This window comes from Ambystoma mexicanum, chromosome 12 (assembly GCF_040938575.1).
Source record: "Ambystoma mexicanum isolate Mex_15411 chromosome 12, UKY_AmexF1_1, whole genome shotgun sequence".
Taxonomy (NCBI): Eukaryota; Metazoa; Chordata; class Amphibia; order Caudata; family Ambystomatidae; genus Ambystoma; species Ambystoma mexicanum.
In genome coordinates, this window is record NC_090936.1 from 1,004,461,522 (window position 1) to 1,004,480,723 (window position 19,202).

The 19,202-nt window shown below is 49.5% G+C and overlaps 1 protein-coding gene across 3 annotated transcripts in view; it reads left to right on the forward strand.

Annotated features, from left to right (window-relative positions):
* The window catches only part of CCDC136 (coiled-coil domain containing 136), a 391,788-nt gene that overhangs the window by 239,364 nt on the left and 133,222 nt on the right, over positions 1-19,202 (forward strand). For all 3 annotated transcript variants that reach the window (XM_069629532.1, XM_069629531.1, XM_069629533.1), the window contains exons 7-8: positions 16,697-17,060; positions 18,976-19,110. In XM_069629532.1, the coding sequence (XP_069485633.1) occupies positions 16,697-17,060; positions 18,976-19,110 (499 nt within the window). The remainder of the gene's footprint in view (positions 1-16,696; positions 17,061-18,975; positions 19,111-19,202) is intronic.

Consider the following 19,202-nt stretch of genomic DNA (forward strand, 5'->3'; position numbering starts at 1 on the left):
ATTGAAGCTTCTAAATTGTCCCCACTCCTCAGAGCTGGACTTTGAACTGAAGGGTCCTGCATTTCACTGATGCTTGGGCTTTTGGGGTTGGAGGGAAAAGTGTTTTGCAAAGGTGAGACCTCATGTATCCAACACTGTATGTGTGATGTATGTCTTGTTTTTAAATCAACACTGTCTCTATTCCTAAGCAAAATGTTGGTGTAATATTTGCCACATGCATTTTTACATATCTGTAATTTCAACTACATTTTAACCAGTTTATTTAGCTTGTGTTCCATGTTTGTGAGTAATAAGTAAATGTACAAAAAGTGTGTTTTGTAATTAAAGCTGTTTTTTCTGCCACAAAGAAGGTGACGGCTGTGATTGAACAAAATTATTATTCATTGAGCTTATAATTAAAATAAATATATATTCTTTTTTTTTATAACACATTTTATTACATTTTTGTGCAATAAACAACAAGATACCAACAAAACCATAAGACTTTGCATACAGTTGGCAGAGTAGCACGGATGAGTATACTTGAGATATAAGCAATCGCAAAGACACATATAGTGTAAAGTATATAAGCAATTAAGACAGCAAGCAGTTTATGGATAGTGATATTGTGCAAAACGCCCCAAAGAATGATGTTAGCGGATGCAGTCTTTACAGAACTACACGCCCATGCATAGTGTCAATATTACATCAGATTTATATTGTCTGTTCCCATTTTCCCCAAATCTTGTCTGCTTTGCCCAGGCAGCCTCTAGCTTGATAGACTCGGCGTTCCATTAAGATGACTGCATCCACATCCGATATCCAATGATCATATTTCGGGGTGTTTTCTGAACCCCACAATTGCGCAATGTTCCTTTTGGCAATTCCTGTGGTAGTCGAGACAAGTAGTTTTTAAAATCGCAACAATTCTAGTGTGTCGGCAATGCCCAAAAGCAGGAGTTTGGGATCCGTCGGAACTGGGCGACCTATGACCCTGGAAAGCTTTGCGCTACATTTATGCCAGAAGCGTTGTATGCGTGTACACTGACAGAGGATGTGGTAGAAGGATCCTTCTTCTTGTTTGCAGCGTAGGCATTTGGGGTCGGTCGTTTTTCCCCAATTGTACAGGGCTATTCGGGGATAGTATATCCTATGTAGTATCTTGAGTTGTATAAGCCTAATTCGTGCCGAAATTGCGCATTCTCTAGGATACATCAGGATTTCAATCCAATCTTCAGGTAATATAGGGCCAGTATCACTTTCCCATTTCGTCTTCAAGGTCAGCAGCTCTTTCGTGCCAAATGAGGAAATAGCATTGTACATGGTAGATATGGCCTTATTGCTTACACTATCAATTACTATATTCCTTTCTATAGGTGTGCATTCCGGCATGTCCACGAGTTGGGCCCTGTGCACGGTAAGTGCATGTTGTAACTGTCTATGGTGATACTGTTCGGTCTCTGGCAGGCCAAGTGTTGCAGCAAGCTCAGGGAACTGCATCAGCTGGTCGTTCACGACTATCTGTTGGATTATCTGTATGCCAGCTGCAGCCCAGGTTGGCCATTTCGGGAGGTTGGCAAGATTCAAGAGGTGAGCATTGTTCCAGATGGGTTGGACTGGGGTAATTTTGTTATCCCAACCTAAATGTTTATGTACTTCCTTCCATACCAAGGCTGTGTGTACCGCTATCGTGCATTCAGGCGGGCGAGTCTGTTTACAATAGAGGCTTTCGAGTGGGGACATACCATGTCCCGCCGCTAGTTCGGCTCTTATGTGAGGGATGGTCGGGTCTCCGTGTAATATATCATTGACTGTTGCCATCTGAGTCGCCCAATAATAGATCTGGATATTCGGGAGTCCTATTCCCCCTTCCCAAACTGAGCGTTGGAGAGTTTTGAGGGCAATTCTCGGGCGTTTCCCACCCCATAGGAGTGTACGTGTTGTGCTATCTATACTGTGAAATTCTGCAGCGGGGACATGGAGAGGGGCATTCTGGAGAATGTATAAAAAACGGGGTAAGGTCAGCATCTTGAAGAGCGCTGCCCTGCCTAACAGTGTCAGTGGTAGTGCCTGCCAGTGGGCTACGTCTTGCTCGTATCTTTTAATAAGTGGATGTAGATTTTGTTTTACATAGCTATTTAGCCCATTGGTGATTAGAATGCCCAGGTATCGGAACTGATTGATTTCAACTTTATATGGGGAACCCGATGTCGGAATGCAGTCTACCCCTTTAACTGGGAACAGCACAGATTTGGACCAGTTTACTTTAAGTCCGCTAAAGGATCCATACTCTATTAGGATTTGCGTGACCACAGGGCAGGAAGATGCTGGGTCGCCCAAGTATACTAGGAGATCATCTGCATAGAGGGATACTCTATCTTCCCAACTCGGACCACATCTAAAGCCAGTCCACGTGGTAGTGTCCCTCAGGAGGACTGCTAATGGTTCTATTATCAGTGCAAATACCATTGCCGAGAGTGGGCAACCTTGCCTGGTTCCCTTCCCTAATCGGATAGTACGCGACGGCCACCCATTTACTTTAACCTCGGCTACTGGGTTATTGTATAGGAGTTGTACCCATTTTATGAACGGTTCCCCGAAGTGCATCTTGCGCATTATGGCCCATAGCGCCTCCCAATGAACAGAGTCGAATGCTTTCTCGAAGTCTATGGCCAGCAGAGCCAGTGATTGCTGCAGGGCCGGGGCTCTCTCTAGTGCCAGATGCAATCTGCAAATGTTCATTCTGGTCGACCTCTGGGGCATGAAGCCACATTGGTCCGGATGGATCAGTGACGTGATGACTAGTTGTAATCTATTGGCTAGAACTTTGCCCAGTATTTTGGCTTTGCTATTGATGAGGGACATGGGTCGATAGGAGGTGCATTCTTCTGGGGGTTTGCCCTTTTTGGGAATCACTATGATGGTGGCTTTGCGGAGATCAGATGGGAGCTCGCCTTGGTTTAGGGAGTGTTCAAACACATTGAGCAAGTGTGCGGGTATATCCAGATGGTTTAGCTATTTCCAGATGTCAATTGGGATCCCGTTCGGGCCTGGGGTCTTGCCAGCCTGGAGTTGCACAATGGCAGTTGATATCTCGGTAGTAGTGATTTTGCTGTCTAGAGCAGTAATTTGGTCTATGGTGAGTGTTGGGAGGTCGATATCAGTTAATATGGTACTATCGAAAGCATTGGTGGGGTGTTCGTAGAGGTTCTCGTAGAACTCAGCAAAGCGTTCTGCAATCTCTGCATCGACGTGGACTAGGTTTGCGTTTAGGGTTCTGATGCATTTCACCTTCGACTGTCCCTTGTCTCGTTTTTCTAGCGACGCAAGCATTTTGCCGGCTATGTCTCCCGTTTCATATACACGTGCCTTCATTGCAGCGTGTGCTTTCTTGGCACAGTCTAAGGATACATTGTGCAACTTCTTCTGTGCCATTAATAAGGCTCTGTTCGTCTCCGGGGAGTCACTGGCAATGTGGTCGAGCTCTTTGGACATGACTTCAGTTTCAGCTTCGATGATTTTTTCACGGTGCATCTTCTTCTTATGGGACATCCATGATATAATTATTCCGCGCAGGACTGGTTTGTATGCCTCCCACAGTGTATTGGGGCTATCAGTCGAGTCTGTATTAAGTTCAAAGGAATCGGAGGCGGCTGTCTCCATCATCTCCTGAAATTCAGGGAATCCCAAGTAGTAGGAATTTAGTCGCCATGAGGGGGGCGGTCGTGGTCTTGCCGTTTCCAGTTCGAGCAGCAGTGGGGAATGGTCAGAGATTCCTCGTCGAAGGAAGGATGCATTGCTTATTTTGTAAAAACTTTGGTGTGGGAAGAAGAAGTAGTCTATCCTAGACGTCGAGGCGTGGGCTCCCGAGTGGAAGGAATATTGTCGAGCCTGAGCATGAAGGACTCTCCATGTGTCACATAGGCCCATTGCCGACACGAAAGAAGCCAACTTGGTCGTGGTGGCGGGGTTTCTGGCTCTCAGGTGCGTGCGATCAAGCGTATAGTCCATGACCTCATTAAAGTCTCCCCCTATCACCATTGTGTCTGCAGGTCTCATTGCCAGGATGGGGGTAATTTTGTTTAGCAGGTCGCTGAGGAGAGCTCGTGGGGAGTACACCACCATGAGTGCCAGTGTTTGATTCCACAGTGTTGCTTGGATGTATGCATACCGGCCTCCTCTGTCCTGTAGTACGTTCTTGATCACCAGCGGCAGCCTCTTGTGGATTAGTATGAGGACTCCTCTCGCTCCCATGGAGAAGCCGGCGTGTACCGCGGTGTGGTAGTTTGATCTTTGGAAAAATTTGCATATGTTTCCAGCTAGATGTGTTTCGGTCAGCATGACTATGTCTGGGGAATGTCTATTTAGATGTTGCAGGACTAGCCGTCTCTTGATGCTGGCACCCAATCCGTTCACATTCCATGCCAGGAGTTTAAGCTTTCTTTGGGTTGAAATAGTCTCAGCTGCCATTGTCAGTGTGGGATTTGCTTACACAGATGTATTTCCTTGGTTGCATACATGACAGTTCTGCCATGTTTGGCCTGTATAGCGTACTCATCTTGCCTCTGTATGGTAAACATTGAATAAACGTAACAGACTCAACTCCCCCCTCCCCATACTCCACCCACAACTGAAGCATCTGTCGACCCAGTGTTAACTTTAAAACAATTTAACTGTAATCTACATCTGCCTGCCCTGTGACAATCCGAGTCTAGAGTACAAATGTGCCAGATGTTGCGTCTCAGAGAGAAACAGAAGGCAGGGCGGTGGAACTCCGCTTTACGGTGTTCCGAATTCGCTTAGTGACCGGGGGGGGGGCACTGTTTGGGCGGCCGCCAGCCGGAGTTGCCATCATCGTCACATTTACGATGTGCAATACAGCACCTTTACGGTATATTAGTAGTGGTCTGGATATCCGAGATATTGGCAATGTCTTCTAATCCTCCGCATGTTGTGGGATTCCGACCTGTTGTTGTTGCTGCGGCTCCTGATCAGGTGGTCGGTCAGGACGAGGTCTATTCGGTTCTCCTCTCCTTCTTCCGTCAGCGCTCCAGTCGCCGTCTATGTGCCTTTCAGCCCAGCTCCACGCCTCCCTAGGATCAGTGAAGTGCACTGTTGCATTCTTGTGGAATATTTTAAGTTGGGCAGGGAATATTAGCCCATATTTCACTCCCATTGATTGCAAGCGTTTTTTGAGGGGATCAAATGATTGGCGCGCTTTCTGTACTGCTCTGGTGAAGTCAGATAAAAAAGCAATTCTTGACCCATTGTACGTAATAGTTCCTTTAGACCTCGCCAATTGCAGTACTGTGTCTCTATCTCTATAGTTTAGGAACCTTGCGATGACTGTACGTGGCGGTGCTCCTGGCGTGATCTTGCCGGTAGGAATGCGGTGGGCTCGCTCGATGGAAAAGAATTTGGAGAAGGACTGTGCGTCGTATATATCCGCGAGCCACCCCTCAAGGAATAGTTCCATGCAATCTCCTTCTGCCTTTTCTGGAAGACCCAGTATGCGGATGTTGTTACGTCTTGATCTGCCCTCACTTTCATCTGCTCTTGATTCCAGGAGCTTTATGCGTGCCAACATGCCAGACATCTGTCGGTTCACTCCGCGAATGTTGTCCTCGGTTTCGGAGATCCGCATCTCCGCCTCCCCGGTGCGCGAGGTCAGCTTTTGCAGGTCATGTCTTAACAAGGATACATCTGCACCAATACTGTCCATCTTTTTCTCCATGGAAGTTCTAGAACTGGCAATAGCACCCATAATGTCTCTGAGGGAGATATTCTCTTCCATGCAGTCTGAGTCTGGTTGTATTGGCCTTTCCGGGGAACGTGAGAGTGGCATGGTTGCGTATTGTTCAATCCTGCTTTGTGTGGAGGTCTTCCTGGGCTTATCTTTCCCCATTGCAGGTATACTAGTGAGGTGGCTGTAGAGGTCCAGATCGCACCTGGAGGGAGAAGCCCGCTGGAGGGCAGGGAAGCGAGTGTTATTGAGGGGGGAAGATTTGAGTATGGCAGCTCCGCACTTCCAACACTTTGCAGGAGGGATATCTACAGTCCGTGAGCTCGCATCTGGGTACGTGTTGGGGGAAAACTCCACAGATGGTCTGATCCGGCCATGGGACCGAAATTCTGTGCACCGCGACTGTGTGGGTGCCTCACCCAGTATCGCTTGTGATGGTGTGTGGGTGCGCTTTGAGTGCGCAGAGGGAGGGAGGCGCTGGCTGATTTCGAGGATGAGTTTAGCGGGTGATCAATAACGGTTCTGTCCAAGCCAGGGGGGCTCAAGGGTAGTGGGCATGCATGGCCCGGCAGGAGCAGCGTGGTTTGTTCAATGCCCTTTTATGTATAGCTGGGGGGCCTAAAGTCACTCGCCGTGTCGTGCCGGCGTCACACACAGCAGGGGTATCTCTAGAAGGTGCCACTGATACGTTTGGGAGCTGGGTTTATGCACTTATTCCACCCAGAGCATGGTACTTGCTCATATATGGCCGGGAAATGTCACACAGGATGTCAGGGACCAATCCCCCATCTCCCCCTCTCCTTACCGCCAACCCGGGTCGCCAGCGAGCAACCGGGGAGATGATCAGGAGCTGCTGTCGGAGCTCATCGGGTGCTCAACTCAACTCGGAGCACCCGCGGCGTCGTTGCAGCTACAGTGTCCGTATTATACTCTCCGTATGGCCCGGACCGGCGGGTTGCTCAGGCAGCCTTCTTTGTGGGTTGGTAGGGCCCGTTCTGAGCCGCGCCGGTGTGAGTGTCACCGTGCAGCAGTGCGGCATGCGTATTTTGGGCCAGGAGGCGAGGGTCGCTGTTCATTTCCCTCCTCCCTCTCTTCTTAGCACCGTGTTTCAGCTGGGGAGGACGCTCGGGGGCTCTACGCGGAGCGGAGCGCCCGCATCCGTGATGTAGGAGTCGCCAGCAGTCCAGGCCGGTCTCCGCACCGCGTTGGATTTCTCTGGGGGAGAGGGGGAAGGTGAGGTGAGTCCCCGTCGGTTCCCACACGCCAAGTGAGGTGACGATGTGATTCTCCGCACGCTCTCCCCCACGATCTGGTCACCGGACTTCGTGCTCCGTGTGTCCGCTGTCAGCCGTCCGGATCTGTTGGTGTCTGAGTGTGGCGGCTGGGTCTCCCCGCACAGTCGCGCGCGCGGGAGCACCCATCGCTGCTTCGCTCAGCCGGCACGCGGCCCTGCACCCGGAAGGCGAGTATGCAGTGGCTCCGAGCAGTCGCCTCCCTCCTCACAGCCAACGGGTAGGTGACTGCGCGCACTTCGTATTTCCCTGGGGTGGCTGCAATTTCAGGGTTTCTCGGTCTCTGCCTCCCTCGTCATCAGGCGGCCATCTTGGTTGCCGATCACGGTCCACAGCCTGTGTTCGCTGTGGGCTATATCTCGATTCTGGTCCGCAATGTTCCGATTCAAAGCGGCAGTATTTCAGCTGCCGCTACAGTATTTTAAGGCTTTGCATGTATATTTCTAATAGCAGGATGAGTGTAGGATTGGGCTGGCGGCCGGGAGCAGCGAGGGATCACGTCCTCATCCTACGTCTGCTGGCCACGCCCCCAAATATATATTCTTTCTATACCCCGGCCTGGTTCTGGCTCACTTTGGGCATGGGGGGGGGGATTTATGTGGCTCCATATGAGTCGTCAATAAGGCTAGTGCTAAAACAAAACTTAAGTGAAGTATAGTAGGGCTGTCTGATTGTGGGAAGGGGAGGAATTCCCCACGTTAAGGGTGTTCTCTCAATATAATGCTACAACTTGCATGACTGAAAGCTATGCTGGTATTGGAATATCTGCCCCCTGAGAGGCAAGTGACTTCCTCTTTTCTGTTGAGTTACCACGTGTGGTATACCATTGTTCCCTTTGGAACACTTTCATTATTTGGAGGCTGTTTTTGATTTTGTTTATGCAGTTGACCGATTGTGCTGCGGCGTAATGAACATACTTGGATTATCCATTGACTTTGGGCCTAATCACGACTTTGGCGGTAACCCTTAAATCCAGCGGTAGCGCTATTACCGCCGGATTTAAGGGTCCGCCAAATCAGGACTTCGGCGGATTTAGCCCCAGCTCTGAGCTGGGGGGAAATCCGCCGAAAATTCGAGCTATTACCGCCAGCGGGAAATCCGCCCGCGGTAAGAGCGCGAAAATTCCCCATTGAGCCCAATGGGGAATGGGGCATTCCCGAATGGGCTCAATGGGGAATGGGGATTAACATTACCGCTGAACTCGTGATCCGGCGCTATTAGCGCCGGGGAGTTCGGCGGTAGGGCAGATAGCGCCAGCTCTTATACCGCCAGCGTTACCGCCAAAGTCGTGATCAGGCCCTTTGTGTTGACTGTATAAATCCTCACATGGCTCATAATTCTATATATGGGACATGGGGCCTCATTACGAGCATGGCAGTCCGGGAACTACGGTACCGGTAAGCATGCCAGTACTGTAGTTCCCGGACCGCCATACTGTCAGCTCTGCTCGCGGGTGCCGTCTCACCCACCAGGTTTTTTCCTGGCGGGTGTAACGGCACCCGCGAGCAGAGCACGTCGGATGTACCGACAGAACTCTGAATGTGCTGGTGCATCCGACGTCCCCATCCCCATTCAGCCCTATAGGGCAGAATGGGGATCGGGAGGCCCTTGATTCCGGCACCCGCAAATGGGCAATACCGGGTCCGCCATGACCCGGTTCTTGCCCATTCGTGGGTGCCGGAAAAAATGCAGCTGCCGTTTTGAACAAGAGTTGTAAAGAGACCCATGGTCTGCATCGTGGTGTCTCGGGGGCTGATACAATTACACTATGGGCCTCAACTTAAGTTGGCCGGCCTAGAAATAAAGTGCTGGTAATAACGTGTACCAGCACTTTTCCGCACCAGCCAACTATAAATTTGCCAGCAGAAGGGAGGGTTTACCTCCGTCACCCTATTGGCAAAAAACTGCTGGTATTACCAGCCCGGTAACATTGGTGCTGGTAATACAGGCAAATTCCCCCATGGAGTCCTAAGTGACTCCATGGAATGAGGATTTACCAGTATTTCTGGCACTTGGAATCTGCCGGTAATTCCGGCAGACCAAGTGGCGGAAAGAGTACTTCAGTTTGCCGGCACCCCACCGGTAATACCAGCAGATACCGGCAAACTCGTAATGAGTCCCCATGTGTGCTTACAGTTCTTTCAGCATCAAACTACAAAATGATCCCTGGCTGAGTACATATGCCCGGTGTTGCAGCTCTGTAGAGTAAGCGCAGTAAAGATGGTCCCAAAAATGATACAAAAATCATGGTAAAATCATGGTGGGTCAAAACTGGGTCCAGATGGATTGTCCACAGGGAAGTGAATTAAAGATGAAGTGTGATATATGAAAACAATCATTAATCCTATGTGCGATGCATGTTAATGGCAGGCAGCATTAACCTGAATCCATATAGGTTCTTCCTATATTTTTGAGGTGTAAAGGAAATCAGCCGTAATCCATAGGGAATCCCCCATTTCCGCACCCATGAAATCTAATGTTGGCAGAGCTGCAGGCATATATGCAGTGCAGAGCTGTTGAAAGAGGGGGTGGCAGACCTTTTACTCCATCCCCCAGGTTCCTTCTTGTAAATAAATTAAAAGGTCATGATTGGTAATTTACTGGCAGGGTGCTTTCCTCTGCCCACAACTTCACCTGCACCAAAATGTACCCCATAATGTTTCACTGGCAGCCATCACATGATGTCAATGGCTTTGCATCTGTGTTCTGAACCGGCACTGCAAAATGTAGCATGTTTGATGGACAACAATGCCAATGTATGGGAATTCTGTTCACAGATGGGTGGGTGGGACATCGGGGAGATCTTGGAATCACACATTGGGCCTCATTACACGGATGGCGGTAACCCTGGCGCTAGCAGAGCCATGGTTGCCGCCGGAGTTCCGGCATGGTGAATGGCTGAATTACCGCCCCATTCCAAGGTTGGCGGGGGCGGTAATTCCCCATTCACCATGGCCCTTCCCCATTCCCATTTGAGCCCCTATAGGGCTCAATGGGAATGGGGAAGGAGCAAATAACGGTACCGCAATTAGCGGTACCTTTATTTGCTCTGAAGTCCCTCAGCGGGTCTCGTCCTTAACGTGTGGTCTGACCACACGTTAAGGACGGGCCCCACTGAGGGACCTCGTAGTAGGGTGGTAAGTGATTACCGGCACCGGTGCCCTTACCGGTGCTGGTAATCCCTTACCTCCATCCGTGTAATGAGGCCCATTGACATGATGGGAACTCTTTAGCCTTCTTCCCGGAAGCACCTGATACCGCGAGCATTGCACTAGCCCAAGGAAAGCGAATTGATAAATCACCCCATATCGCACCCGCCGTGCTGCTCGTAACTAGCTCCAAGGCTGCCCTTCAGAAGTGTGGGGAAAGTGGGAGCGCTATGACATTTTAAATAACATTTACACATATTATGAGTTTGGAGGTATTTTGGAGATAAATCCTCCGGAATACGACCCAACGGATTTACAGTTACCACCAATTGGGCCCATGGATTTACCACAGGATAGGCGGTGTAAATCCCCATATTTTGGATCCCATGGAACTCCATTGGGGATTTTTGCCAGAACTACCATCCTCCACATTTCCTCAAAAAATCAGCGGAATTACCACTCATAATTCCACCGGTGGTAATTCTGCCAAAACGTGTAATTTGACGATGCAGGAAAAATTGATGTAACGGAATTACCTCAACATTTTTCCACACCACCCAAACTGGTAATGAGGCCATCATGGGCCTCATCACAAGTTGGATAGTAACCTGCCAGAATCCTGCCCAGTGCAATTACTGTTACCGCCCCTTGGTCCCGTGGTATTACCACCAGATTACAAGTGGCGGTGTGAGTCCTCATTTTTATTGAATCGATAGGACTCAATGGGGCATTTTCGGTGGAATTACTGCGGCAGTAATTGCGCCACAGTAATTGTGCCTAAAATGGGCAGAAAGTTGGCATGTTTACCTCAAGCTGATGGCTGGGGGTGAATTCCCCAACTTTCCTCCTAACTCTTAGTTTGGTGGTGCAGTAATACGGCAGTAACGCTATTACCACTGCATTTTTACCACCCAACTCGTGATGAAGAACAGTAATTCCCTGCCTAATTTAGGATTATGATTACTCCATCTTCTCAAGTCCCACATGTGGGGGGCTGCAGGCTTACCACAACGAGAATAATGCTGCAGACATTACACCCATTGTTAGTGGAGGAGTCACCTCCACTCACAATCAGCTAGATTTTGGGGGGTTTTCTGTTATCGCAATACTCATAAAGAGGCCCTAGTTGTGTAAGCTTAGTGGCTTTGCTTTGGCCAGCAGAGTTGACAAGAAGACAATGGGCCTCATTGCGAGGTTGGAGGTAGCCTTGCCAGTTTAACCAGCAAGTCTACCTCCAAAATCGCATCCGGCTGCGGCACCCGCGAAAGGAGAATCACCGGGCCATTCCGACCTCGGCGGAACCAGTAATTCCCCTTGAGCAGGTCCCAGAGCCGGTACATTCCCATTCCCTTTGAGGCCCTATCAATGGGAATGGGGAGGATGGTAGCAGCGGCACCGTTGCTACGTCATGTTCTGCTCGCGGGTGCCGGTACGGCCACCTGGTCAGACCAGGTGGCTGCAAGGGCACCTGGGAGCAGAAGTCCTAGTATGGCGGTACGGTAGCAACCCTGCTGGTAGCAAAACCAGCGCTGTTGTTGCCTTACCGCCAGCCTCGTAATGAGGCCCAATGCGTTGAAAGCAAGGCCTTTTGGGATTCCCTTGCAAGGTGGCACCTGACCTTAAAAAGAAATCCATTACATAGATGTTCTTTTTTTCAGGTGCAGAGAGAAACGAGGATTTTCCACTCGAGTTGCAGAGTCAATGGAGGGCTGATCGGTCCACCCCTACTTGCTTTTGCTGGTGTAGGGGCAGATGCTCTTGAGGAAGTCCCTTATTGGCTGGAAGACATGTTGATGACTCCTGATTTGACCTTGCTGCTCCTGCCAGGGGAACAAATAGAGCTAGTGGTGCCTTTGTATTAAAATAGGTCTTTCCCACCAAGGGACAATCATTGCTTGAGATGTTCTAGGTAAAGCTGGGTAATTCGGAAGGGAAGAGACTCTTGCGCCAGAACCCCCAGTGCCTTTACGATCCACAGAGGCTGGCTGCCTCTTGGTGCATGCTGACGCCCACCTCAGGCGACTGCTACAGGCTGGAGTGGAGAACAGACACTACCGCCTCTGTTGAATATTTCCATACATGTTGCTAACCTGGACACAGCTTGCAGCCACTGGGCAGCTCCTGCTGAACCACATTTGCCACCGTTTCATGCCAGTCCTTTGAGATGGCACAGAGGAAGCTGTGATCTTCCCTATGGAAATATTATGCATCTACGTTATAAAAACGAATCCCACAAACTGGAATTACAAAATTAGGAAGCCCACTTGTTTGCATTTTGTAATTCAAATTTTGGGGATTTTGTTTTTTTTTCCTCGCTGGCTATGTCATGTATGCGGGGGACACCCCTGCAACCCCTGCAGCCCATAACACTGAAATAGGGGAGTGGGGACACCCCTGCAACCCCTGCAGCCCATAATACCGAAATAAGGGAGCAGGGACACCCCTGCAACCCCTGCTGCCCATAACACTGAAATAGGGGAGTGGGGACACCCCTGCGACCCCTGCAGCCCATAATACCAAAAAACGGGAGCGAGGACACCCCTGCAGCCCCCGCTGTCCTTATTAGGTATTATCGGCTTTGATTCTTTATAGTAGGTCGAATGCACATGCATTTGACCTTTATTTTCGAAATTTTGGGGTAAACCCAATTTTATGGTTTGGCGACTGTGTCCATTTTCTGTAACCTGTCAGTGACGCAGGTTTAGTAATTTTGTCAACCAACTGTGGCCATAGGAGACTTCTGGGCTCCAAATCCATCCTCCATCCCAGATTAGAAACTGGACATATTATGCAGGTTTTCTCACTATGGAGAGTGTTGCTCCGGAGTATCCAAGTGGCATTCTCAAAAGCCAGATTTAAGGAAATCCACATACAATATGGGAGTTACTTGCATAGCCAGTGGTAATCCTGAAAACCTGGTGTGTTGGGACTATGGAGGACCGGACTGGGTGCACAGTCCTTTGGGTATATCTTCACCTAACTGCAGAGTTTTGGTCCAGGGTAAGAGAAATGTCAGTGGCTAATAGTCTGCAGTCCCAAATAGAATGAAGAACATGTAGGGCTTTAGTGGCAGATATAAGAATGTATTTAAAGTAAAAAGCCAAGCAAATAGAGTTAGAAGAGATGACATTTTATATATTTTTTAAGGACCTTTATATCCGTCAGCGACTTTGTGGGAATAGGAAAGTTATTCCAAACACGAGAACCTTGTACTCCAAAAGATTTCCCCCTGCTGAGTTCCAATGAATTTAGGAACTGGAAGGTGTGATGGGATTGGGAATTAGAAAATAGTCCATAGCTTTATGTGCGAGGTATTTAGGAACTATAGTGCTGACCTTAAACAGAAACCACGCCTCTCCCGGACGAACGTAGAACTTGCGAAGAATAGCAGGTATGTAAGATAGGTGGGGGTATTAACCACACTTCTAGCAATTTAAGTTTGAAGAACATGAAGGCGGGAGATCATTTTTCATTTTTTTTAAAGATTTTAAAACCAGAAATGGCGTGGGCTATATGCAGACATTGGGCCCCATTACGAGTTTGGAGGTAGCCATGCCGTCATTACCGTCATGGCTACCTTCAAACTTGTGTCCGGGTCCTGAAAAAAGGGAATTACCGGGCCATTCCGACTTTTTTGCGGGCCCGGTAATTTCCATTTTCGAGACCCGGACCCGGTACGTCCCCATTCCCTTGGGAATGGGGAGGATGCTAACAACGGACCCGTTAAGAACGGGTCTGTTGTTAGCATCCTGGTCTGCTAGCAGGTGCCACTCTGCACGTCTGGCCAGACCAGACGTGCATACTGCCACCCGCGAGCAAACTTGTAATGTGGAGGCCCGGTATGAACAGTGCCGGTTCATTACCGGCACCGTTCATACCACGGCCGCCCGGGTCGTAATTATGTGGTACGGTTGAATGTTCCCTTTCAAGTACCTATAGTAGGCTGCAGAGCTGATGATATAACTAATCTTCGAGAATAACACATGCAACTGGAAATCTAGGACAGCACCAAGGGTTTTTACCTTGGTAAGAATTGATATAGGAATAGTGTCTAGAAAGAAGGAAACCACCTGGACGCCTCTCTTGATACCATTAAATGCAACATAGTTTATTGTGAGCTCAGGTTTAGTGCTACTTAAGCTCAGCCGATGTTGATCCTTCTAGATTTTAAGCACTGTGAATTGTCATAAGGCGTGCATCGTCTATACGATCATAAGTGGTGAGGTTAAAGTAGAATTGAGTGTCATCGGCTTAGCAATGGCACCCTAGGTACCAAGTCAATAGAAGGCCCTGTAGTGTCATGGCATATATATATTGCAAGGTAAAGAGGACCAGGGGGAGCCCTTTAGGGTGCCACATGGATTCTGGAACGCTCGAGTAAATACAAGCACTGCCATTTGTAAGAAAAGAGGCAAACCATCCTAGGGCCTAATCTGACATCCTACAAACTGGGAAAATGGGCCGCACAACTCACCCCACTTCTCACTCATCGTGCCAGTCATATGCATGCTGCCAACATACATATGGTATCCAGTGCGTTTACCAGTTAAAAAATACAAAATGACATTTTACTGAATAGAAAATACCGAAATAAATACCCATTAAAATAAAAAAGATGTGTGGTGGTGGGGTACGGGTTACATCTGGCGGGGAGGGGTTTGGGGTGGGGTAGTAAACAGGGGATTTGGGGGGTGTTTTGGCTTCGTTAAGATCTATTTTTGGGTTCGATAAAATCACAGCAATCCCATTCGGCTCACTGCCACCATCTCTAGATTATGCCCTAAACTGTGTATTCTCTGCATTTTGGGCCCTGAGCCAGGGTGTACACAGCACGCCACTGCTTTGGTCTATGGACGGTTTGTTGAATTTCCACCCTTTATTTTGCCAGCATCCTTCAGCTTTCACTGACTGATTCAGGTGTGTAACTGGTCCATCTTCTAACAATGCCCCAAACACACTGCTTACATTGTAGCAGGTGGGGGTGATGCAGTGGTATGAAGTTAATGAAAAATAAAACATTATTTTCCCCCAAAGTGGAGATCATTCTGTGGGCCTAGACAAACATTGGGTCTCATTACGACCCTGGAGGTAGCCATGCCGGGTACCGGGTCTGGGTTCCTGGAATGGGGAAATACCAGGCCATTCCGACCTTGGAGGGCCTGGTATTTCCCCATTCCAGGAACCCAGACCATGTACATCCCCATTCCCATTCGAGCCCCCTTTGGGTGCAAAGGGAATGGGGAGGATGCAAACAACCTGCACGTTAATGACGGGCCCGTTGTTTGCATCCTGGTCCACTCGCGGGACCTGCTAAGGACACCTGGTTTTACCAGGCGTCCTTAACGGGTCCCGTGAGCAAACCTCATAATGAGGCGGTAGGGGTTTAACGGGGCCGCTAGCTCTACTGGCCCCGTTAAACCCCTACTGTCAGGGTCGTAATGAGGCCCATAGACTTTCTTTTTGGCCATCTCCTGTGGGTCCTGCTCCTTGTCCTTGTAGGAGTTGGTGTCATAATAGCTCTGCAAATGAAGTGCTCTCCTGGCAAAACTTTGTCCTGCTTTTAAAACACAGATTTGAATCCTGTTAGGGCCGGCTTAGCACTTTATTCTTCTCAGGCCTATGCATTGGGTAGCGTTAAATTGGATTAGCGCCCGGCAGGTAGTGCATGGGGCCTCTCAGCCAATCAGGAAGCTTAGAGTGCAGGCCATACCTCATGGTATTGCCTGCGTTCCGTGACTCCTCTCAAGCGGGAGTCCACCATCTTCCCTATTGGGCAACAGGTAGGTCATCCCTCACCTCCTTCCCCTGAACTTTCAGCTTTACTGCCTCCTCACCACGACCCGTACACCAGTTACCTGAAGCTTCCACCGTCCCACGGTGGCGGCAGGAACACTTGCTGTCCCAAGCTGTGAAGGCTGCCCAGCGCAATTATCCAGAGGCTGTGATTGAGTAAAACCTTTCTACTCACCGCCTCTTTGGTGTCTCAGTGGTTGGCCAGAAGAAGCATGAGAATGCACAAATGTGGGACCTGACCTTGCTGGCCAAGGCTACCAGGCTACTACTCGGTGGGGGCGCCCGATGAGGCTGAAACATGTCTATGGTTACTTGTGGTCTTGTGCAGAAAGAATGTGATGGAGGAGCACGGGCTGCACTGCAGGTTTTTGCATGGGACCACAACTGATTGGAATTTATAACATAAAATGATACACCTCCTAGAATATTTGGAGAAAGTATTTTAGGGGTCAGGAAAAAAGGTCGGCTCCCTGGCGACCTTTTCCAGGAGACATCATCACATGGAACCGTAGTTGAGATCGTTTCAAAGCTTTCCATCCATCATTGTTTGGAACTTGAGACATCTGAAATGCCATTCATTGGTAGAAATCTTGATCTTGCCATACTCAGTGGCATCCTTATCCTTTCATATAGTGTAACATTGTCTTATCATTAATTCTTCTCTACAAATCATGAACGTTCAGCCCAACACATTAAAATCCCAACCCAATGACCTTTGATGTGTTTCATTCTGTTCTCAGGAACCGGAATGTTGCTGAAGCAGGAGACGGCGGAGATGATGGTGGAGGCCGTGATGATGACCCGGAGGAAGACAGGTTTGAGCGCTCAGGCGAAGAACTCCAGCCAACTGAGTCAGAGCCCAAAACTGAATGCACTCCTTGCTGGAGGCAGAGTGAATCAGGCCTGGAAGAGAGAGGCCTGCCAACACTCATAGAAGAAGAGGAGGAAGAGGAGGTACAGGAAGAGTCCATTGTCCCCTTAGAAGCGTCTGATGCAGGGGCAAGCAACAGAGAAGAGGCAAAGATTCAAAGAGAAGATGAGGGCTTCGGACTCAAGAAACAGCTGCAAAGTGCGGAGGAGAAGGTGCAGCTAGCACAGAACGAGGTATGCCCTGGTGGTTTTAACATGCCCTACAACTAGCGCACTGGTCCTTGGAGGTGAACCCCTGGGGCTCTGTGGGGTGGTCCTGCTTTAAATGCAGTTGAGCCAGCAATGACCCAAACCAATATGGTGTGAGGTGCACTCTCCCCTTTATGCTGACTCCTCGCTGGCAATCATGGTAGCACAGCAACTCTTCAATCTGTGTCAGATTGGGAAAGTGTATCGGAGTCTTGTTGGGATGTTTGGTTCATCGGTCCCTAGGTGGTGGTGGTGGCCCGCTTCCCTCTGGACTAGCACTCACACTCACACTCAGCCAATGCTCAGAGTGGCGTTTTGGAAACAAGCCCTGACCCAAAGCAAGGCGTGATGTTAGCTGAACCCTTTTTCTACGAGTCAGGATTCATCCACTACACCATTGAGTAGTGGCACTCTTTCCCCTCATCAGGGTCAGACCGGGGCATTTACTTGTCTCGGAACCAATGAAAAAAGTGGCCCACCGTCGCGCATGGCAACTCATTCCTTTTGTGACACACTGTTTGAACAGCACCCAAGGGGAGGCTTTTGATAATATGTGATGCAAATTGTAAAAAATATAGAATATTCATTCAGCAACAGTGGTCCAAACTATTAGCCGCATAGTGAAGTAACTCATCAAACTGGCCCACACTGGCCAAGAAAGTAGCCCACTTTGACCAAAAAAACTGGCCCACACTAGCCTTTTGCATTTTTGGTCCAGGCATTGCCCTATTGTCCTCTATGCCAGTCCAAGCCTGCCCCTAATCTATTTCTGTTCTGTTGCCAGTACAGTGTTAGGTTCACGTTGTCCCCTTTGGCTGCAGTGACTCAATACCAGGACAGGTTTGATCTACAGAAACACTCAAATAGAGAGAACATACAGATGGTATTAGTTGGATTGTCCCGCTGGCACAAAAGAGAGCAAATACTTCTCTGGTGCCAAGGGCACTCTACCCTCTTACCCAGCTCTGTCTCCATGCACACCAGCTGGCTCAACACTCTCTTCCCTCTATGCCAGCCCATACACTATGCCAGCCCATGCTGTTAAGGGCACTTTCCCACTGGCTTGGCACTGGTCCAATGACGTGATTGGCTGACCCACCTCTCACTCAATATGCGCAAAGAAGTTAGAGGCACTCCTACCACCATGGCAACAGTGACTCAGTGCCCAGTGTGGTGCTTTGCCACTCTACTCAGCACCCATCATCACTTGCCTCCCATAGTGGTACGGTATCACTTCACCAATTGCCAGCAGGGATTCAGCCTGGCATTTAATACGACTGGTTCTGTTTGACGGCTGGCTTTCTAGTTAGAGACAGTGTGGACTGTGCTCGAGGCGCCCTCTGTCACACCTCTAACATGGATTTCCGAGGCTGGGCTCTGACGTTAACTTTAATGGGGGAGATCTTTGGGTTTGGATGTTGTGGAATGTGCCCCACTGTCCTGGAAACCTGGCAACACGTCGTCTGACTTAATGTTCTTCTTCCCTCCATCCCATGCCCTCTTCTTCTTCTCGGCTGATCAACTCGCCCTTCTCTTAATTTGCTGCTCCGCCCCTATGCATATTCCCCTCCCCCGCCCACCCTTCGTCATCCCCTTTGTTTTGTCACCTTGTCACTTCCTGTTATCTCTCATCACACCGTCTTTCTCTACTGTTCCCATTGTCTTGCCCTCCCTTCCTCTCCGCGCGCTTCTCGCCACACCACTGCCCTTTCCCACACATTTCTCCGTTCCACCAATGTTACTACCCCGCACTCCCCCCTCATAACATCTTCATTCTCAACCTGCACCCCGTGTTCTCCCTGTTGCCCTGTCCTTGCCTCTGCTTGCTCTTCCTTTCCCCCTTTACTACCCTCTTCCCTTGCCCCCTTCCTCCTTTCCCTCACCCTCCCATGGCTTGCAGTGTGAGGGGCTGCTGAGTGAGTTCCAGGAGCTCCAGATGCGACACAAGCTGAGCCAGGAGGAGCAGGAGAAGCTTCAGGAGGAGCTGAAACAGTGTCGGGAGGAGATCCACCGGCTGAAGGGCTCCAGCTCACAGGTAACCCACTGCTCTGAGCACCCTCCCATCTCAAGACATTATCCCTGGCCCTGGCCTTCACACTCAGGGGGTGCTGGAGAGGGAGAGGGAGA